At 44.1% G+C, this 23,557-nt stretch overlaps 1 protein-coding gene across 4 annotated transcripts in view; it reads right to left on the minus strand.

Moving 5' to 3' along the window:
• COL4A2 (collagen type IV alpha 2 chain) overlaps positions 1-23,557 on the minus strand; it is a 146,038-nt gene that overhangs the window by 71,714 nt on the left and 50,767 nt on the right. For all 4 annotated transcript variants that reach the window (XM_088667107.1, XM_035110370.3, XM_088667109.1 and 1 more), the window contains 10 exons: positions 16,613-16,747; positions 16,490-16,534; positions 15,174-15,290; positions 11,850-11,921; positions 10,897-10,932; positions 10,732-10,794; positions 10,408-10,443; positions 7,141-7,182; positions 6,144-6,230; positions 1,183-1,227 (listed from right to left, as the gene is read on the minus strand). In XM_088667107.1, coding sequence (XP_088523233.1) covers positions 1,183-1,227; positions 6,144-6,230; positions 7,141-7,182; positions 10,408-10,443; positions 10,732-10,794; positions 10,897-10,932; positions 11,850-11,921; positions 15,174-15,290; positions 16,490-16,534; positions 16,613-16,747 — 678 coding nt within the window. The remainder of the gene's footprint in view (positions 1-1,182; positions 1,228-6,143; positions 6,231-7,140; positions 7,183-10,407; positions 10,444-10,731; positions 10,795-10,896; positions 10,933-11,849; positions 11,922-15,173; positions 15,291-16,489; positions 16,535-16,612; positions 16,748-23,557) is intronic.

Here is a 23,557-nt window from a genome sequence, read left to right on the forward strand (position 1 = left end):
ATGACAGACACCAGAACCCTTAAAAGTCTCAATCCTGTTTCACCTGGTGCTGTAATTGCATTTTATTATAAAAATGGCCACAACTCAGGCCTTAACATGCATGGGAGGACAATGTAGGCAATACTGGACTGCAACAGGTTGACAATTTCATTGTAAGAAAAGGGTGGATCGGGTGGGGGCCTCATCCATCCATCCCCTGAACTTTTTATGACCCACAAAGACCCCACTGATTTTGGAGGTGTCAGCAAAAGGAAAAAAAAACTCAACATCATTTAAGTAGTGAGTTAAGATCCACATCAGGAACAAGTGGGCAATAAAGATCTGCATCAGAAACAAGAGGGGAATAAAATCAACAGCTGAAGTGGGAATCAAAGGTGACTGTTTTTGGGGGGAGGGAGAAGAGGCCCCCTCTTAATCACACTGGATGCATGCAGACCCCAGGAGACCCCAGAGGGCAGCCCTTCCTATTCGCCCTGAGGCCACTGTAGAGGTGGCACCGGGGGGGGGCATCGAGGCGGGGACAGATCCAGCCTCCAAGGAGTGCACCACAGTCATTGCTCATTGCTACTGCTGTGGAGGCTGCAGCAGGTGATGCCCCTGTGGATCCAGCAGCCTGAGGAGGCCGCCTCACCTTGCCTCATGGGTGGACTGGCCCTGTCCCAGATCAGCTGGTGAGGGGGCCGGTGGGCATGTGAGAGTGTGCCTGGGTTTACATGAGAGGATGAGGTGGCCACCTCCTATTGGCATACATTATACAGTGGAAAGGGAAAGCTGAGTGTAGTCGGACACGGACTCTGACTTTAAGAAATGTCATTGCAGGGAGAAGGCAGGCAGGCCAAAGCTCAGAAGGAGCTCAGGCTTGCAAGAGAGGTTAAAAATAATTTCTAAATGTTTATTCGGCTATATTCAAAGCAGGAGGAAGAACAATGAAGTAACAGTTCCTCCTCTGTGTGGAGAAGATGGAGAAATGCTACTGACAGAGAGAAGCCAGAACTGCTTGACACCAACTTTGTTCCTGTCTTCTCGACCTGGTGCTCATAACCAATCCCATTTCATTAGGGAGAAACAAAATGGATGAATCAAAGTATGGCATATGGTGCCTTGGCTCTTTCCCATGGACATACTACTGATTATCTTGAACAGAGGAGTATAATTGTGCTGCATTTCTTTCTGTGTACTTACCGGAATTCCAGCGTCTCCCCTTTTACCTTTTATTCCTTTCTCACCCTAACAATATATTAAAAAGAACAGTTAATGCTTGAGCAAGACATTTGTATTAATCAAAAATCAAATTTAGAGTTCTGTCCTAGGCTAAATTTACACTGGATAGAATATTTAGATGCAAGTAACCTGTTACAGTGGGATGCAGGTGGCGCTGTGGGTTAAACCACAGAGGCTAGGGCTTGCCGATCAGAAGGTCGGCAGTTCGAATCCCTGTGATGGTTGTGAGCTTCCATTGTTCGGTCCCTGCTCCTGCCAACCTAGCAGTTTGAAAGCACATCAAAGTGCAAGTAGATAAATAGGTACCGCTCCAAGCGGGAAGGTAAACGGCGTTTCCGTGTGCTGCTCTGGTTTGCCAGAAGCAGCTTTGTCATGCTGGCCACATGACCTGGAAGCTGTGCGCCGGCTCCCTCAGCCAATAACGCAAGATGAGCGCTGCAACCCCACAGTCGGTCACAACTAGACCTAATGGCCAGGGGTCCCTTTACCCTTTACCTTTTAACCTGTGACAGTGCATCTTTGATACAACAACAACAATCTTTATTACGGTCCATAGACCCATCAATTCGTTACAAAGCAATACCCAATAAAGACATCCTGCTTTCAGGTTTCAGAAGCATTTTGTTCAAACTTAGAGTTGGGATCATTGATTCTTGCAACCACCAATAGAAACTTCACCACTGCTAATGTTCTAGCATTTGATACACTGACGGTGACGGCAATGCCACCAGCAGAGGAACCAAAATGGATCAGTACTAGGAACAGACAGTACCCAGTTTGAACCCTTACATGCAGTGCCAAGCCCTTACACTGGCATAACATTACCCGAGGAGAGAAGGTAGTATAAAATAGAAGAATCTTGCTGAACCCAATGGAGAGCAAAACATTGCCCCCATCTCTTCTACTCCACCCACGGTGCAACAAAGGAGCATAGGATTCAAATGAATTCTGTACCCAAACAAACCCACAACTGCATGTAAATCCTGGTCAAAATTCATCACTCAGATGCGAAGGCACAAATCTCTCTCTCTGGCCGCATGTCATGCAGATTTACAGCAGACATGGAATCTGCTTTGTTTTTCTACTAGAACCCTGAGATGTACCAGGAATCAGAGCCAGGAATTCTTTGCTGAGTTTAAGAACTGAATGTTACTTACAGTCCTTCCAGAAAAGAAATCCATCCCTTGTTATCACCTCACACCCCAGCCAGCCTTTTTTTCATTTCCGCAGTATAACATGGGGAGGTGGAGAATCATTGTGTTGTTGACTGATAAAAAACCTTTATTGCCTACTTCAGATTGCTTGGAGATGTACTGTCAAATCCTAATCCTATAGCATGTGTGCCAGAGAGGGCACTCAGAGCCCTCTCTGGGCACGTGCACTGTCGCCCCAGCAGGGCTGTAGCTTCTGTGCGGGGGGGGGGGGGGCTCACGCCTGCTGTCCAAAGCCTGCAGCACCAGGGCCTGGCAAGCATCGAGGGGGTGAGCAGGCATTGACTTTTGATGCGCCAGGGCCTCCCGCTGGTCTGTTTCTCCTACTCGGGAGTAATCCGCCTTGAGTTCAGCAGGGCTTAACTCCCAGGTCAGTAAGCATATAAAGATGGCAACCTAAAAAGGGGCTGCTGGGTTTACATGTTCACTGGGCTTTCCCGTGGATGCCAACAGAGAAAGTCATTCCATGGAGGCTGTGATCAAAAGGAAGCCGAAGAAATGGCAGATAATAATAATAATAATAATAATAATAATAATAATTTTATGCCCTGCCCATCTGGCTGGGTTTATTTATTTATATTTATTTGTATGTGAGCACGCAGAGAATCATTATTATCTCATATTAAAAATTGGGAGAGGGTGGCTCTTAGTGCAGTCTTGCAGTGTACACTAGTGGCCAAACTTGTGGAACCTTCTGGAAAAAATGTATTTCTGAGGTTTGATGGCTCACTTTGATTTGGAGTAATACCAGTGCTTTTTTTCTGTGGGGACACAGGGGGAAGCATATCCCTAAACATTTTGTGAATTTAAAGGGAGAAGAAATTCACTGTATTTATTTCCCCCGATTTGAACTGTATTTTCCCCTGGTGGTAATTTTCTTGAGTCAAAATGAAAGTACCCCTAAACATTTTTTAAAGAAAAAAAGCACTGAGTTATACCATAAAATTATATATCAATGGAAAGATAATTTAATGAAGAATGTAATGCAATAACTTTTATGAAGGATTATTACTTGCAAACCAACATTCATAAAGTCCTGCAGCAACCACTATGTCATATGATATACTATAAACAAACATGTACAACTAATGAAGCCCAGGAGGGTAAAACAAGGCCATTATTCTGGAAATCCTTGTCAAGATTCTGTGGAACTGTAGCAAGCTCCTATTTGGACTTTACGAATATACAAAGACATAACGTGGAACGTTGTTGTTTAGTCTTGTCCAACTCTTCGTGACCCCATGTACCAGAGCACACCAGGCACTCCTGTCTTCCACTGCCTCCCGCAGTTTGGTGAAACTCACATGGAATAATGTGGAATAGAAACTAGCAAATAATTGGACTTTATGAACAAACTGAACTATTGGGATTTCTGTTTACTTTGTTGAACTTTATATGTTGATTATGTATGAGAGAAATATTTGATGCTGTGGAAAATATAGAAGAGCAGTATTTATGTGAATATACAACCAGTTACGTATTGTGTGTTTGTTGGATTATTTATTACAACAGCAGTCATAAAGAAGAAACGTGAAACACACAGAAAAAAATGAGATATACAGCTTAAGTTGCCGTGTTGACAATTGATAAATAAGTGGGTTTCGGGTTGCAGTTTGGGCACTCAGTCTCCTATATTTTGCCCATCCCTGACTTAGGACATGTAAGAAGAAACTTTGTTGCTGAGAACCATGGGAAAAGACCCTTTGCATAGTGCAAGGACAAAGCACTCACACAGGTCAAGCAAGGAAAGGGGGAGTCCATGATTCAGTCTGGTTGTTTAAAGCACTATAAGGTCAGAACACAGATCTTTGGTCAGTCATTTCTTGACATGTATTTTAACTAGCAAAATTTCTGGAGTAAAACCTTGTACAGTGGTACCTCGGTTTCTGAACAAAATTGGTTCCGGAAGTCTGTTCATAAACTGAAGCGAACTTTCCCATTGAAAGTAATGGAAAGTGGATTAATCCGTTCCAGATGGGTCCGCGGCATTCGTAAACCGAAAATTCGTAAACTGAGGTGTTCATAAACGGAGGTTCCACTGTACCAGCATTGAAGAGATCTGGCTGTACAAAATATAGAATACTTGCTGTGGCCCAGTGAGGGGGCGATATCCCAGTGGAGGACGGTAGGATAGTCCCCCCTCTGTTGTCCCCGGGGAGTGGTGGGGTCTCCCCCCTGTATCTCCACACCTTGGTCTCCACCCCTGGGGTGGTCTGGGTCTCTGGGTGGTGTGGGTTTTTGGGGGGTGGAGGGGAGGGTCGATGAGAGGGCAGGGGTTCTGGGGTTTCCTGGTCCTGGTATTGTGGGGTAGTGGGGAGGGATGAGGTGTGAGATGGGTTTGTGGAGGGTGGGGGTGGGGGTGGTGAGGGATGAGGAGGGTGTTTTCTCTCGGGGTGGTGTGGGTTTTGGGGGGCTGGAGGGGATGGTTGAGGAGAGGGTAGGATTTATGGGGGGCCCTGGTCCTGGTATTGGTGGGGGGTGGGGAAGGAGGAGGTTTGAGATGGGTTTGTGGAGGGTTGTGGTCTGGGGTGGGGGTTGGGGAGGGATGAGGAGGGTGTTTGGTCTATGGATGGCCCTGATGTGGGTCGGAGGGGAGAGGTTTATAGTGGTCTGGGTCCATTTCCATCGGGGGTCTTGGGTGGAGGTGTGGTCTCTTCAAAGGGGTAAGTCTGTGTGTGGTCAGGATTTACGGAGGAGTTGCAGTCTGTTGAACGATCCAGGGAGTGGACGGTTGTGGTTTCGGGAACCGTAGCAGGGTATGGATCGGGCTGGGTTTGTGGGCGTCGGGAGTTTGGGGCGGCAGTGAGGCTTGTGGCAGGGTGTGTGGCAGGGTCCAAGGGAGGGGACTTGTTCCCGAGGAGGCGGCATTGGTCCCGAGGAAGCGGCCACGGTGGTGTCAGGGTCTGTCAGGTGGTGTGGGAGTGTCAGAGGGAGCGGCCTGGCTCCCGAGGAGGCGGCCGTGGTGGTGTCGGCTGTGTTCGATATTGTTGGCGGATGGATCTCCCTGGCTGGCATAGCTCATGGCGGAGGTGGGGTCTGTGGGGTGTGGGAGGAGGAGGAGCTGTGGAGATTATGCCACTGGAGGGCGCTATTTTTGTTTGTGTTTGTTTGTGTAAAAACACGTTTTTACCTTTGTTAGGTCCCCTAACAAAGATGTGAACAATCCGAGGTTATACAAACACACGGGTAGTAGCGTGGACCGTTGTGTCCAAATTTCAACACAATCGGTCAATCGGAGAAAAGTGGAGCCCACAATTCCGCCGTATCTACATTTACATATATATATATATAGATTTCTTGAATGATTCTGTGATTATTTAATCACAATAGAAAATATAAAGCTATTGAGTCCTTAAGATTAGGGTTTCATTTAAAAATGTGTTTTGGGAGGAAGGAAATCTAGGCAGATCATTCTTTTATTTCATTTACAGCAGGCATCCCCAAACTGCGCCCCTCCAGATGTTTTGGCCTACAACTCCCATGATCCCTAGCTAACAGGACCAATGGTCGGGGAAGATGGGAATTGTAATCCAAAACATCTGGAGGGCCGAAGTTTGGGGATGCCTGATTTACAGCATATGAGATATGGCCACAGGATAATATTCACCTGCTGTTTTGATGAATAAGAGCACTCAGGAAACATGCTTTGCTCATTTCTGTACTCTATGAAATGAATAACTGGGAGTAATTTTCTGTAAGATTTTTAATTACCTTATATTCACTTGAAATTACATCTGTTGAAGTGACAAACTCTCCTGTTGACGGGCGCCCAGGGAGACCAGGAGGCCCAATCTCACCCTGCAGGAAAGCCACAATAATATAGTCAACAACAAGTAAAGGAAAGGTTTAAAAGTGGTAGTACATTTTTTTGAACTACACCAGAATGAACAACATAAAGAAAACAGTCGTAGTTATACTGATTTCAAATCTGAAAAGCTGGATGATCTGCTGCTATAAATATACCAAAGTGCTAAGGACAACAAATGGATTCTGGTCTCATCATATCAGGAAGGATTTCATGTGACAAAACTAGAATTGCGTTAAAACTCTCCAATCACTAGAAATGTTACTTTTGTTTGCTTGTTTCCTGCAGTTTCACTTTGGGCGTGGCTTTGCTTTTAAATCATCATACAATTTCCTGCTAAAGAAGATCCTTGGAGGGCTAACATATTTCTCCTTTTGATATTGTCATTTATATATATGCACTGCCCTATTATTTTAGGTTCTCCAATGTTCTTTATTGTGGATTGATATTTTGGTTGGTGGTGTAGATAAATTTAGCTTAATAGATTACATGCTGTTTCTATATTTGTTCGTTTGTGCTACAACTCCTATCACCCCTGACTATAGTCCTTGCAGGCTGGGGGTGACTGCAGTTCAGAATCCAAAAGCCCCTGTATCCCTTCCCCATGAGCACTTTGGGATGCCTGGACTAGACAAATTATTATAGAATACATCTTTTGAAGCCAAATAGAAATTCCATTTTCAGAAACATCATAGATACATGATAACCAACTACTGAAGACAAACAGGCAAGGACCATCAATTTCATGCCTCCTGTATGTTTTTTCAGAGGCCACTGGGCAAGCACCACAAATTCTCTAACCGGTAACAGCTGTGCTTCTGGCACAAGTCAATGAATTATCACTCAAAACTGTATTCATCATATTCCGATAGAAATGCAAACTAATTAGAATATTCCCTTTACCTTGTCACCCTTTTCTCCATAAAAGCCAAGGCCTCTGTTGCCCTGAAATGACAAGTACTTATTATTAAGTGGGTGTTTTTCCGGCATATGAAGTACTTTTCCAAATGGTAATCTGGAAATGGTTTTTCTCTCTGTTTAACTGTTTTACCAACAATTAAAATAATTCTATGACATTTAGACTATAAACTATCGGTTGTGACTGGCATTTCCTATAGTATCTCCTAAATCTATACTGATTAAGAAGTAGAATAGTCAATACATGCTTGATGATGATGATGATAATATATTTATTTATACCCCACCCATCTGGCTGGGTTACCCCAGCAACACTAGGCAGCTTCCAACAAAGATAAAAAATACATTAAAACATCAGTCATTAAAAAACTTCCCCCAACAGGGCTGCCTTCAGATGTCTTCTAAATGTCAGACAGTTTGACATCTGATGGGAGGGCATTCCACAGGGCGGGCGCCCTCCGCCTGGTTCCCTGTAACTTGGCTTCTCGCAGTGAGGGAACCGCCAGAAGGCCCTTAGTGCTGGACCTCAGTGTCCTGGCAGAATGATGGGGGTGGAGATGCTCCTTCAGGTATACTGGGCCGAGGCCACTTAGGGCTTTAAAGGTCAGCACCAACACTTTAATTGTGCTTGGAAACATACTGGGAGCCAATGTAGGTCTTACAGGACCGGTGTTATATGGTCTCGCCGGCCACTCCCAGTCACCAGTCTAGCTGCCACATTCTGGATTAGTTGTAGTTTCCGGGTCACCTTGAAAGGTAGCCCCACGTAGAGCACATTGCAGTTGTCCAAGCAGGAGATAACTAGAGCATGCACCACTCTGGCGAGACAGTCCGCGGGCAGGTAGGATCTCAGCCTGTATACCAGATGGAGCTGGTAGACAGCTGCCCCGGACACAAAATTGACCTGTGTCTCCATGGACAGCTGTGAGTCCAAAATGACTCCCGGGCTATGCAGCTGGTTCTTCATGTCAGGGATGAGCCAGAGGTCTCGTTTCCCAGAGGGAGGGGGAGACGTAGGGGTGGAAGGAGGAGGAGGTGTGCCCGAGGGGGGTGAGGAGGAGAGAGCTATTGAAGTCAGGCTACAGGAACAGCCAGGAAGTTCACAGGAGCAACAAGGGTTAAGTTCTAGTTCAGAGTTGGACGGAAGGTTTAAGCCAGCTCCCGCGAGGCATGTTGAGAAGAAGAGAGGCGAAAGATGGAGCAAGAGGGTTCACCATTTTCTTGCGTGCTGGCAGGGATCTGAACTGAGTGACTCTGATGAATGATCATTATGTGCTAATGACCACTTGTAAATACTGTAAATAAAGACTATAAAAATGCCAGAAGGCTCTCGTGGTGATTGTGTGAAGAGAGGAAACCTGTCAGCTGACACTTCAGGACCAAGGAGGAAGGGATCCAAATGGTCCGCTTCTTCCAGGCGTGCCTGGAGTTGTTCAGCAACCATCCAGTCAATCACCTTGCCCAAGAATGGAAGATTTGAGACTGGGCAATAGTTGGCCATATTGGCCAGGTCTAACGATGTGTTTTAAAGAAGTGGTTTAATGACCGCCTCTCTCAGCAGGTCTGGGAAGGCTCCCTCACAGAGGGAAGCATTCACCACCCCACAGAGCCCAATGCCCAGCCCTGCCCAGCTCGCTTTTATAAGCCAGGATGGGCAAGGATCAAGAAGACAGGTGGTCGGTTTCACTCGTCCAAGCAGCCTGTCCACATCCTTGGATTGAAATTGATCCCACACAACTTGACTAGACAGGACTCTAGTACTTTCCCACCCCGGCCCTGCTCCCACCTTGGAGTCTACCTCTTTCTGAATCTGAGCGACTTAATCTGCAAAAAAACCTTGGCAAAATCGTTGCAGGAGATCTTGGGGTCTTTACAAGGCCCCGATTGTGAAGGTGGTTTACCATCTTTGTTTCAATTGGAAAACCGTAAGACGAAATTTTCGCATTTCAAAATGACTCGCGGAACGAATGAATTTCGTCTTGCGAGGCATCACTGTATTGATTTCCCCCAGAATTGATGTCCTTGCCAATGGCCATTCCTGCCTTCAGGCGTGGCAGCCCTCTGTGGCGCACTCTTTTTCTTTCCCTCTGCAGCATCAGCCATTTTTCTAGGGTTGAAACTGTATTTATTTCTTCCGCTTCGGTGTGCGTGTGGTTATGTGCTACTTGTGTGACTGCTGGTGTGGTGTTTGCATTCTCCTGCCCTAATTTAAAAACGGCTTGGCCACCTCCTCCTGGTTCACTGTTTTTACACTAGCAACAGAGTGAGTGTTCCTATTACGTCCCTGCCTGCCTGCTTCTATTGGCCTTTGAGATTGAGTCCTGCCCGCCTGCCTGCTGGTTCGCTTTGGTGGCGATGGAGGGCCTGCCCCTCGTCCTGGTCGGCAGCTGTGGCAAGGAGTGTGTGTGTAGCTTCTGTTTCCCCCCATTCCCAGTTCGCAGAGCGGCAAACAGAGTGTGTGGTTTGGTGTGAGGCTTTTGCCTGCCTCTTCTCCAGGTCCATGGAGTGGTATTCACCACTCTGGAGACCTCTGGGGCTGAATTTCTATAATCCTCCTCCGGGTCCACAGTTTAGTTTATTTGGTGAAAATCAGAGGCTATCTGTGTGCACCTCTTTGCTGTCTTAATGACAGCCATGGAGAACGCTTGTGGCTTAATTGACCCGCCTCTGAAAAAGCAAAGCAAAAACTGAAACACTTAGGTGTCCTCTAAAGCTGAGGGATGCGCTAAGACTGCTCCCCCAGCGCCTTTCTTCCACAGTTTTACCTCAGTCCCAGGCTCGCAATACAGAGCAGGCCTTAGCTCCTAAAAGTGCTTCCATTCAGTCAAATGCTAAGACTGCACCACCATCTGCGGGTGAGGTGCAGATTGATCCTTTATCTTATTCTGAGCCAGAACGTTTAGGTTTTTCTGAGGATCAGAGACAAAAGCATCATGACCCCTCTCCAGCTACTCCAGATGCTCCACCTCCCATTTCTCAAACCTTTCCAGCCTCATTGATTGAGCAGTTGAAGGAAGTCCATATTGCTCCACTGTCCTCTGAATTGCATGTAAACTTATCTCCAAAGAAGCAGCCTAGGTCAAAGAAAGTAACCCATTCTGCCACCCAGAATTGTGCTATTCCACTTTATCTTGATGGCTTAAACTCCTCAACTGACCAAAGGAACTTCTATAGCAAATTTGTATTTGCAACAGACCTGTGGATCATGTTCTATGGACCCAAGATGGTCCCAGTCATCAGAAAGAGACTTACCTGAAGTCCTGGAGATCCTGGTGGCCCTGGAGGTCCCTGAAAACAGAAGTTAGACAGTAATGGATCCCTTCGGAGTGTTCATATAAATATATGTATTTCACAAATGGCTTTTAAAATGTAACTAGAATCTAAATATTTTAATAACTGTTTCAGCACTCCAGGGTCCTTTCATGTTTTAATACTAATTAAAAAGCATTAATTCTAACTAGAGGAGTTCTGAGATTTGCCCATGTGCAGTCATCTGGATACCCCGCTATCTGCATTAGTGTAGCCATTCCCCAGGGCAGCCGATGAATTATAATTTATGCATTTCATTATACTTACAGGTAGACCTGTGCTTCCAACTGGACCATATATACCCACTGCACCAGGAGCACCTTGAGGTCCCTAGACAGCAAGATAATTGAATGTTTTAAAAGTCAAACTGTTCCTTAATAGTTTATCATAAAGCCACTCTTAAAAATTGTTATTTATCATGTTAGTACTTACCGGGAAGCCCCTCAAACCTGGGTCACCAGTGTCTCCCTAGAGAAAGATATCTGAGATAGTAAATGCAAGTCTAACATAAACAGCAATTTCTACTACATTGAAACAAAAGGTACACATACATTATTTACAGAGCTTTGTGATGATTTGCAAAATGCAAAATATAAAAGTAATTAGAAAAGTAATACTTTGTAAGTATGACAATGTCTTCAGTTCATATATGTAACAGAAACAAAACATTTAACAACTAATATGCAAATACTTATTTCCTGTAAAACATTAAAGCTATGTCTATACCAGGGGTAGGCAACCTAAGGCCCGTGGGCCGGATGCAGCCCAATCGCCTTCTCAATCCGGCCTGCGGACGGTCTGGGAATCAGCATGTTTTTACATGAGTAGAATGTGTCCTTTTATTTAAAATGCATCTCTGGGTTATTTGTGGGGCATAGGAATTCGTTCACCCCCCCAAAAAAAATAGTTCGGCCCACCACATGGGCTGAGGGATCGTGGTCTGGCCCACAGCTGAAAAAGGTTACTGACCCCTGGTCTATACAGTATACGATTTGTTTCAATATTCACTTTCACTTGAAAGAGCATGGAAAAGGACTTTTCTTGACCAAAAAGATTTGTATTGCTATGATTAACTGTTACAGAACTTTCATAGGATGGTTTTACTTGCATTGGATAGAATCCATCTCTATAGATACACACTGAAAAATGAGACGCAAGATTTTCAATTGACAGTCTACATTTGGGCACATGATGAAAAAGCCTTCCTCCTGAAAATGTGGCTTCAGAACATAACTGGAAGGTTTCAATCTTCTCACAAATTCAGGAAGAGCTGAGACTCTCAAAACATTTGAAAGGAGGTAGAGTAACCAAAAAACCATGGTACCAGAAAACATGCTAACTTTGTACAACATCTTATTAAGTTCTTAACAGCAGTGCAAACTTACCCTGAACTGCACGGCTAATTCCGGAGTAAAAACAAAGGGCTCTCCCTTCTGACCTTTGGGTCCTTGGATTCCCTACAGTGGTTGAAAACAAGTATTTAGCTCTCTGCCCATGATCACTAACAGCACAAGGGTTTTATGGAGCTGTTTCAGTAAATCTATGCATATCCATATGTAAGCACTACCATTTCTCTTCTGATACCTGGGTATGGAGTAAAAGCCTTCCTAAACCCTCCCTCAAGCCAACAGAAGGTAGTGTGGTAAATTTAAATGAAGGTAGGATTTGTGGCCCATATTGGCACTACTCCACATGCCACATAATACTTGTTCCGCATTTGTAATAACTTGGGTGTTTAGTGTGGCAGAACCTGCAATATGGAACTCCCTGCCAACTGAGATGAAGAAGGCACCTTTGTTCGGTTTCTGGCTTCGTCACGAGTCAATGGTGTTCACTCCTCACTGCAGGGGAAGTTCAGGCAGGGGAAAGTCGGGATTTACGAGGCAAAAATCCTGACCATGTTCCCCAGTGGGGTCTGGGGAGCTCACTGCATCCTGTTGTGCCACTCAAGCCCGTGTCTGCCAACTTGAAAGGCAGAACGGGTATGACCTGGGAGCGTGTCCCTGATGTGGACGAGCCTTTGTTTCTGGCATGATTTGGGTTGGTTCATCCTTAATCTGGAATTGGCGTTTAATCAAGAGGTGCTCCTGGATTGACATATGGTAATGGGCTACAATCAATTAGCTGCCAAAAGGACTGGGCCTGACTTTTTGAAGGTATCTGAATGTTTTTTCTAAAGTTTGAAAATCTTCACAACAGCCAAGAAAGGAAAGGGGAGGACAAGGTGGTCTTCTTTTTCTTGTCCTCCCCATATAATGAAAGAGACGTGTATAGCCACGGCTATGTTATTCTGCCTGTTACCATGGAAAAGAGGAGGGAAACTTTTGATTTATACTCAACAATGAATTTAACAAGGTTTTATTATGCCCTCCTCCCTCGACCAAGGTTGAATGGACTCTATTTAAAATTATCTTTGGATTGGACCAGGAGTGCATAGCTGCCAAGTTTTCCCTTTTCTCGCGAGGAAGCCTATTCAGCATAAGGGAAAATCCCTTAAAAAAAGGGATAACTTGGCAGCTATGGGAGTGTGAGGGAGCAATGCAGAGCAAGAGGAACGAACGACTGCTGAACAGATCTGGCAAGAGGCCGAGTTTGATAAAAGATCTTGCATTTAACTGTGTGCCAAGGAAGAACTCCAGAGTGGAATTTTAATGGCAGAGACTGGACATGTACTCTGTGAGTCATTTCTGGCCACAGCCCATATGCTAGTTGGTGAACAGTGGAAGGAATGGAATATGACCTTGAACCATCCAGATAAACACAGCAAAGAACTGAACAATGGAAGATAGTAATTAATTCTCCCAGCACACCAGGTCTGAAACAACAATGTACATGAAGGACTACACACGTAGGCACTGTTTGTAAGGAGGGGGAAAATGTGGTCAGCTGCAAGAATGGACTAACGCTTAGTGAAGGATGACAACCGGAGATGATGTGGCTATGGGAAGAAATGATTGACATGTTTGCAACAGGAGTGGGAAACCCGATTTTAAAAAATTAAAATTTTATTTGTAATAATTTAGAAAATTAATAAAAAATAATTTTAAAATAAAGAAAAAAGGTGCCTTCATTGTATACTTTTCGGCACCTGCTATAAAAATGTTCCTGTTTCCAATCCAATCCAAATAACTTTATTGCATGGAGATCTAAATAGAGACTATTATTTGTGGCACGACATCCCTTTTGCTTGTAATTAATTTTTATTCAGATTTGTCATGGCCAAATACTAGCACAATAAAGTTATTTGGATTGGATTGGCAAGCCTAGCTAGATGCTTAGAAAGTCTATGTGAATTTTAACTTTTGTATGGTTTAAACCATGGTCGTGAAAATTTCTCATTTTTTGTTCTATCTTTTGGAAATTGTTTTGAGGATTTTTACAATCAAACAGTGTATACATTTTATGAAATAAATAATAAATATTAACATTCACCCTTTAAATCTGGCAGGGGATGGCCATCTTTCTTTAGATGCCATGCTGTTCTCTTAATGTCTTTTGCTGCCTGCTGGCTCTCAGCCAGCAGCACATGGGCTCAATCCCCATGTGGGATTAACTCACACTTTGTTATGTAATTACAAGCTAAAGCCTGCTTCAGGGATCATACTGTGAATTGAATGTGAGTAAACATCATTACTTTTAAAAATAATAATAATAAAATAAATCTGGTAGGGGAACCCCCCCCCCATCTTTAATATCTATTAGCAATTTATGTTTAACCCTGGGGCTTTCCCCCTGCCAGGTAAATCTAGAGATGTCCCTCTGCTATTCCTTGAATCAGCCTGCTCCCCCAATCACAGGAATTGATTTAAACAGAAAAATCATCTTTGATAGCACGTTCATCTTTATGATAGTTATTCTCCTCCAAAATGATAGGTTAAGTCTATTCCAGATCACCAGGTGTTTTTCTCTTTATAAGTCCTAATGTAATTGTCTTGGAATAAATTAATGGGGTGTTTTTTTTGCTCCAAAAGTTGTTATCAAAGGCTTTTCCCATGATTTGAAATTATATTATGTGGCAGCCTGTCTCACCTGGATTCGTGAGTGGTTGTTATTCCTGGTTCCCAACCTTTTTTTGGCCATGCCCCACCTAAGCATCTCTAAAATCCTGGTGCCCCCCCGACATATAATTCTTATTATTGAATAAGTGAACCCCCATTCACATGTAGGAAGCCTAAAAGGTCTAAACAACATGGTCTAAACAAGCTTCCAAATTGCCCCCCCCATAAAAATCAAATTGCCCCCCTGTGTGTGGGGGGGGTGCACTTGAGCAAGGTGTGGAGAAGGAGTGTGGCTTGGAGAAGATGTGGGACCTAGAGGGGGCGAGGCTCCCTCACGCTGCCTCCCATGGCAAAGTGAATGCATGGTTTTGGTGGTCCATGATTTGTGACTGCACAAGTTGAGGGAGCTCCATGTTAGCCTAGAAGCTATTGCTGTACAAGATGAATGCTAGGGATCCTGGGATTTATCACGAAGCAGAGCTATGGAGGAATTATAGTTTTTGCAGGATTTTAAGACATAATGCTAACAAGACAAATTCACAGAAACACTCCACCAGGCTTCCTCCCATGAGGGAAAATCTACTACTCTTCTCCTGACACTGGTGATAAGGACCAGCGTACATTCTGCTGTGGTTTACAAAACATTTGCAAAGGTTGCATTAACTAAGATGTAGTTCCATTCCATTTATTCATTCAGTGTTAGCAACTTACAAAGAATCCGGGCATGCCTCCAGGTCCCTGGCTTCCCTGCTGACCAGCGTCCCCCTTGGTCCCATTGCAGCCATCATGGCCTGGTTTGCCCCTTGATCCTGCTTGACCCGGATGACCCTGCAGAGACAGAACAAACACAACAATGTTGATCCAACCATCTGTTTCTAGTTTCTACTTCCTAGTCTTCACACAGCTCTTAAATGTTCTCACCATTACCCTAAGCAATGACTCCATGAGAAAACTGAGTGGGGGGAAATTCTTTAAAATATCACTGTAGTTTAAACCAGATACGCCAGAAAACTTGAAAAGCCATCAGTGGGAAAGGGAAGTGGACACATGGACAATCAGTGGGCTGGGAAGAGTGGAGAAACAAAAGAGAAAAAAAGAGATGTCAATCTATCATCAGTTCCCTCTCTTCTATTTCAAAAAGGAAGCTCACTGAGGCAAAAGTCAAATGTGCACAAGAAGAACTGCATGAATCCAGGCTCTGCTTTGAGCCAAGTCACCTTCTCTAGGCCCCAAACCTGGAGTGCCAACTTGGACAGGCCCAGTGGTGTGCAGTGCATTCAAATTCAGCTTAAACTGTCTGGTTCCATATTTAAAATTGGGCTTGAGAGATTTTGTGTCAAGAATCAGGGGAAATCAGTATGGAGTAAGCCAGTTCTGGGCTACAAGTCTGGGTAGCTCTGGAAAAGAGTCAAACCTCTTTGTTTATTATTTTACACAACACATTATCAATTAGAAAGTTCAAAACCAAGTTTTACTTTGACAATAATGCCTCCTCATTAATTTGTCATGTTCAGAATTTGGTGAAAGCTATTTTCACCATTTGCCCAAGGTTATTTGCACTTTAAATATCCTCCAAAACTTTCACTATCTGTAACACAAAAGATTGATTTTTATTTCATAAAATGGCTTGTATACCTTCACTCTGTGAAATTAGACAGGTAGGCAGGAGAGACGGGGGTGGACTGGGAAACTGGTGGAGATCCATGAAACTTTTTTTAAAAAAAATCCAGTCAGCTTTTACTACAGAATCTACAGTTTTAAATTAATATTTAGTTTTCTATTACTATCTGTTTAAACTCTATTTATATCTTGCTTTCAACCTTCATTTTATTTTGTTTATATTTCTGATGTGTTTTTAAGTTATGTTTGGCAACCACATGGTTGTTTTAGAGAAACGGGGGGCTATTTTTACATGTTACTGAACTCAATAGGCAGCAGATATTTCATATTGGAAAGATTATTTGAAACCAGTCTGAACTATTTACAGAAAGACTTTATTTCAGTAGATTAAATGAGTGTCTACTTACAGGAATGCCATCTGCACCAGAAAAACCAGTGATGCCTCTTTGCCCCTAAGAAGAAAAAGGAAACATGATGAAAAAGCCCAGTCTTCCTTTACAGTTAAGTTAGCCTAATGGAAGTTGTATTACCGCTTCTCCCTTTGGTCCAGTTATTCCTGGTTGGCCTCTTTCGCCTTTATATCCTTTGTGCCCTGGAAGTCCTGGGATACCTCCCACTCCAGGCGGTCCTGGGAATCCCTGCTGCCCAAGAAGTCCTGGTTGGCCCTGAAAATCACAACAAACACCATTTTTAGAAACTACGCTAATGCATGCAACACTTGATCTCTGCAGTAATGAAGAAACCTGTGCTTCTCTTAATAAAGAAAGAAGCTACCGGTAGCAAATTTTACAGAAGTCTAATCATAGCTGCCAAGTCTCCCGTTTTCCCTGGGAAATCCCCGTTTTTCCAGCTGTTCCTAGCTGAAAAAACGGATTTTTTTGTTTTTCCCTGGTTTATTCTAGCGCGGTGGCCATTTTGGAACTGGGCGGAGCATGCTCAGAAGCGACTTTTGATGCTGCTCTGCCCAGTTTCAAAATGGCTGCAGTCCCAAAATGGCAGCAACACTACTTCTGGTCTGCTATTTCTGGCCCGGTCCCTTATTTCTCTGATAGCAACTTGGCAGGTATGAGTCTAATTCCTCTGAATAGTAACATCCACCTAAATATTTTGCAGTGCAAATGAGTAACAAATGCAAGGAAGCCCTATATTTCACACTGTATTCTAGAGAAGTCTTTCTGCTTGTTGACCAAGCATTAGAGAAGTCTCTTTTGCTATTGCATTTCAACAGTACACACCAGTGCGTCAATACCATACAGGTTTACTTAGAAATAAGTCTCACCGTATCCAATGAAGCTTACCCCCAGGTAACTGTATAAGGTTGCAACATGTATAGAATTGTGAAGCCCACTTAATTGGGGAGTGGTTTAAAAAAATATAATTATATATATAATTATATACATATATACATATACATATACATACACACACACACACACACACACACACACACACACACACACACACACAGTAATACCTCTGTGAAAGTCTGCCTTGTCTAGCGTCCGTTCCAGTGAATGTCCACGGCAAACCCAGAACTACCGGAACGCGTTACTTCTGGGTTTGCTGCTCGCGCATGCACAGAAGCGTTGAATTGCGTTTCGTGCATGTGCAAAAGCACAAACAGCTCCACATGCATGTGCAGATGCAGCGCTTTGCCTTGCGTCCTTTTCGGCTAGTGGCCAGGGCTCCGGAACAGATCCCGGTCACAAGACAAGGTACAACTGTATTAAAACAGTATAAAAATACACAAAAACTGGGGATTCGCTTAAGCAGTCTGAAACAGAACAGTATGGTGGCTGGAAAACTGGAGAGAATTCGGGATCATAGAATTGTAGCGAGGGAAGGGACCCCAAATGTCATCTAGTCCAATCCCCTGAAATACAGTGGTACCTCGAGTTAAGTACCTAATCCGTTCCGGGGTGCTGTTTGCACCCCAAAAAGTACTTAACCCAAGCGGCGCTTTAGTGCATGTGCGAAGCGCCAATAGGGTGCTTCTGCGCATGCGTGAAGCGCGCAGAATGCTTCTGCGCATGTGTGCGGGCGGAACCCAGAAGTAAATACTTCCGGGTCCGTCGAGTATGCAACCCAAAAGTACGCAACCTGAAGCATACTCAACCCGAGGTATGACTGTACAGGAATATCAGCTAAAGCCTCCATGACCAATGACCATCCAACCTCTGCTGAAAACCCCCCAGAGGCTGTTGCAGCGGAAGGAAGTATCCTCCATCCTTAATGTCGGGCTACCAGGCACACAATGCATGATACAACACACTCACTCCGTATATGATTTACCACAACCAGCCTCCGAGCAAGTCAAGCCTGGGAAAGGCCTGTGGGACACATCCATTACTTTGCCTTCTAATCCCTAGGAAGGGACTGTTATAGGAGGGGCTGGCTGAAGGGAAACCTCCATTCTTCAGGGAATCACAGAGACTCTTGGGGTCTGAAGGAACCTGGAAATCCTCATAGATGTAGTTCTATTTTCTTGTGGTCTTCCTCCCTGTTTTGGTTTGTGCTACTCAATTGAGCTACCTTTTGAAGGGGAGTAGCTGAATGCTGATACCACCCCCACCCTGTTATTAAAAGGTTGTGGTACTCTGCCCCCCCCCCAGGGTTGAGGAAATACCACCAAGCTCTCTGGTGCCTCATCCACACACCCTCTGTTGGGTGTCTTGCAGACTGCAATCCTGGCACACAACTCCAAAGCAGCCGTTATTATTTATTTTACAAAAGCATCTCCTGCAGACAACTAAAGGTAAACGCTAAACGCTTGTCCCATTTGTTGCTGGCAGAAACATCCTAAGAGTCATTGCACATTATTTAGAATTTTCATGCGAGGCAATCTTCCAATAGTAATAATAATAAAAATAACAACAACAATAATTGTCTGTCTCTCTGTCTGTCTGTATGCTGCTCATCTGATTGGGTTGCCCCAGCCACTCTGGGCAGCTCAGTGTCCAGGCTGGAGGAGGGGGGTGGAGACACTCCTTCAGGTGTATAGGGCTAAGGCTGTTTACCGTATTACAGATGACAAAATAGATAAATAATTTTTATTATTAATTAAAGTTGTATACCACCCTTCATCAGAAGATCACAGGGCGCGTCATAACATAAAAATACAAAATAAACAAGTAAAATAGATCCTTTACATTTTGATAGTTTTATCTTTAAAACAGACCTGTAGATGGCACTCATCAACTGCATCAATAGCAACATCAGAAAACTAGAACCACAAATGCACTTTTAAGGAATACTTCCACTAAATTCATGACAGTTTGAAGTGCAAGACTGTTTAGTAGGCAAGCAGGTCAGGCTTGGAAGGGAGGCATTAGTCTAGTCTGGTCCCACGTCACCGTGACTCTTAGGCAAGAAGATTTGTCCCTAAAATGGTCACCAACAGCCTGCCTCTTGTTGCCATATATTACAGAAAGGAAAGCAATGTCTTGCGTAATGAAATGTGATCCTGAATAAACAGACAGCGCCTTACATGGGCAATGTAAACGAGAGCAGAACAGAAGGACTGAAGCACAAAGGAAAGTGTGCATTAATAAGTCTGATGCGGCTGTGTTGGGAAGTTGTATTTAGACAAGAGAAGCGTTACTGTTTATCTACCGCCATCTCAGGTATTCATTAAACAGTGTCAGAAGCCCAAACTACTCCACAGATGTGGCCGTCCTGATATTGCTGGAGTCCAATTCCCTTCAGCTCCAGCCTGATGGCCAATGGAGAGGGATGATGGGAATTGTAGTTCAACAGCTTCAGGAGGACTATAGGTTCCCCCTCCCTGCTACAGAAGATCCAGCAAGGAGATGGGGCTCTTGGGTCAAGAAACCAAGGCCAAAATGACAAAGCTTCCCTACCCCGAGAGCCCAGGGACTTCTCAAAATAATATGTTAGTTATTTATGTTTACAAAGGTATTTGTATACCTTTATCATAAAAACATATTAAAGCAATTTCCAGCAATAAAACCATAAAACCATGCAGCAAAAGCAAAACAAGCGAAAAACAAGAGAGTTGAAAAACAAACATCAGTAAACCATTGCTAAGGGATGAACTGTTAACTGCCTACATAGGCCTGGCAGAATATAAAGGATTTCAGCAGGAGTTTAAAAGTTGGCCCAGAAGGCACCCAATGAATCTCTAGTGGCAGGGTGTTCCACAGAACTGGGACCGCCACCCCCAGCAACTGGCTTCAAATCTTTCCCCTTTACCAACTGGGAAATGTTGGAGGGTAACAGTAGTGTATGGGATTTATTCCTGTGTGGTTTCTAGTGCCAACAGCAAGACTCCTGCTGCATAAGAGCAGGGCACTCTTTGACAAACCCCCCCCCCCGCCTTGCTATTTACCATCCCAGTCTGTGTGGACTGGAACCACCGATTCTGGGAGAACATTTCTTTGTGTGTGCAGAATAAACTTCTGTAGCTGCTTCCTGGCTGTATGCCTTTCCCACCATGGGGAATGGGGGAGTAAAATGTTCCCCTTGGGAGAGATTTGACCCAGGGATCCTAGAGTACCAGTATGTTGCAATAACATGTGTGCCAATGCAACTGTTGCGGCTATTCATAGCATCATAGAGTTGGAAGAGACCACAAAGGCCATCCATTCCAACCCCCTGCCAAGCAGGAAACACCATCAAAGCATTCCTGACAGATGGCTGTCAAACCTCCGCTTAAAGACCTCCAAAGAAGGAGACTCCACCACACTCCTTGGCAGCAAATTCCACTGTCGAACAGCTCTTACTGTCAGGAAGTTCTTCCTAATGTTTAGGTGGAATCTTCTTTCTTGTAGTTTATTGTAGTTTCATCATGTCAGACTAATCTGATCCCATTTTTTGACAGAGTCACAAGCCTGGTAGATGAAGGGAATGCTGTGGATGTAGCCTATCTTGATTTCAGCAAGGCCTCTGACAAGGTGCCCCATGATATTCTTGTAAAGAAGCTGGTAAAATGCGGGCTAGACAATGCTACCATTCAGTGGATTTGTAACTGGCTGACTGACATGGTGATTCCCTTGCTAGCTGTTCATACAGTAGGAACATCAGAAGGACTGCTGGATGTGCCCAGGGGCCCATCTAATCCAGCCTCCTGTCCTCACAGTGGCCAACCAATTGCCCCAAAGGGAAACCCACAAACAGGATGCAAACCATTCTGCGGTTTCCAGCAACTGGTATTCCGAAGCACAACTGCTTCCCCTGTGGTCGCCCTCTTGTCCTCCATGAATCTGCCTGATTCTCTTTTAAAGCCATCCAAGCTGGTGGCCATTGCTGCCTCCTGTGGGTTTAACTCTGTGCTGTGTTATCTGTCCTGAATCTTTCAAAATTCACTTTCATTGGACATCCGCAAGTTCTAGTGTTGTGAGAGAGGGGGAAAACTTTTCTCTATCCACCTTCTTCATGCCACACACAGTTTTATAAACTTCTAGCATGTTGCCTCTTACTTGCCTTTTCTCTAAACTTAAAGGTCCCAAATGCAGAGGTGTTTGTTTTGTGCTTCAGCAGACAAGGCCACAGGCTCCCCAGGAGGTCCATGGCCATGCCTGGCTGTCTCCTTCTGCGGAGCTGGAGGCAAGGCAACGTGGGCCGCCTCCCTCCGTCTCTGTGCATATGGGATTTTGCCATGTTGGGGGTGCACTAGTGGAGTTTCTAGGGGTGTGGTGGGCATGCCTGCCACTTTTCCTACTGATTTGCTGTGTTTGGGTCGTTTAGGTTTCCCCTTCCCTGTTGGGCTAGAAGAGCATAAGAGCATAAGGTAGAGTGACAGCATACACCCCCACCCTGCATAATGAGGGTCTGGGGGTGATCAAGTAGCAGCTTGATACTAAGCATGTTGATACTTGGGATGGAGTCCGGAATTTGTCTCTTTTGCTGCTCTAATTAATATGTTGGACCCTTCAGACACTGCTGCATTCATTCGCTGCCAGAAATTAAAGCTTATACATGAAAAATAAAGGCAAATTAAAATTTATTTTTCTAAAATGCTAAAGAATAAAATCTCACCAAGTTTAGTCTAATAGTCAGGTAATTTACTGTTCATTTAAACTGAGTCATCCAGACATATGACATTTACTCCCAGGAAATTAAATAAATTCCAGGGAGTGATTCAGCCCTTAGAATGATTTTTAAAATTGCAAATAAGGTCAAAATTAACATTAAATTCTCATAAAAGTGCCTGCTAAGAAATTCTCTCCACTGAGATTCTAAAAGTCATGTTCTTGTTTGTGAGCAGTAAATTTGACAGTCATCCAAACAACTGAAGAGGCTCTCCTTTCTCATGATTCAAATTCATTTATCAGATGCTTCCCCAGACTGTTTCATCCTTTGGAAAATAATCATGTCACCATATAATGTCACCAATTTGTATATTCTAAGTATTTTTTATCTTAATTTTCACATCAGAAGTCACATAAAATAGTTCCAAAAGATCACAATAGTAGAATAATGAAAAATATAACATACTGTATACTATTTGTAAAATTTAGCATTACTCTCAAAAACCTTGGCCTAGGATTATTCTTGTGTATATTAGAATCACTGGCCCCAATCCAGAGTGCAGCATGCACCTGGGGCTCCCCATTGTCATCTATGGCAGCTGGACCGCTTTGAATATATGGGTTCCTCTTTCATACCTGGCAAGAGGAAGCAGGTGTGTGCATCTCCTCTGATGTGGATCACAGTCCTTCTGTTTACACAAATTTAGTCAAGCCACTTATCCAGATAGGATTTACAACTATCACTCATGCATGTTTTTCCAACATTCTCACCTAAATTTATTGAGCATCTTGCCCAATTACCAAACTATTCTACAGGAACCAAAACAAATTTTGAAGCCTGAAAGGGTAACAAATGGGTGGTTTTAGAGATGTGACGAGTGAGCAAGAGCTGTTATCTTAGACTCCCTCGGCGCAAAACAGGTGAAAGGGAAATGTTATTGGTCAAAAGAGATTCAGGGCAAGTTGAAACACAACCACCAAGCTTAATGCTGCCCTCACACACAGCCTCTGCGGCAATGGCAGAGCACAGGATGCTAACTCTCTTGGCAGTCAAGGCATGCCTGCTCTGCCTGGGCCTGCTAATGGAGCGGATGAGGCCCATGGAGCTGAAACTCAGTTATGAGAAGAGCTGGTTCTCCAGCCCTGCATAGAGCTACAGGATTTGGAGCCTGGAGGTAATTTATCCAGCATTTAAAATGAAGGCCCAAGTAGACATTGTGGCATACAATGCCTTTGGCCCACTTCTGCGGACAGCCCATTAGCCACCCTTTCTAGACAGTTAATCCTGCTCTGCTAAAGGGCTGCCTTTGAAGCTGCGCATCCACAACAACAGGCCCCAGACAGACGCTGAGTGAGGCAAACCACTTGCCACTTTTTAAAAATCAGCGCTTGATATCCAAGTTCAAATGCTTTCAGTGACCTTTTTCTGGGAAGTGGCTTTTAATCTAGTCATAAAGAAAATTGGTTATAAATTTTCAAATATGT

The sequence above is a fragment of the Zootoca vivipara genome, chromosome 3 (genome assembly GCF_965207765.1).
Source record: "Zootoca vivipara chromosome 3, rZooViv2.hap1.1, whole genome shotgun sequence".
Classification (NCBI taxonomy): Eukaryota; Metazoa; Chordata; class Lepidosauria; order Squamata; family Lacertidae; genus Zootoca; species Zootoca vivipara.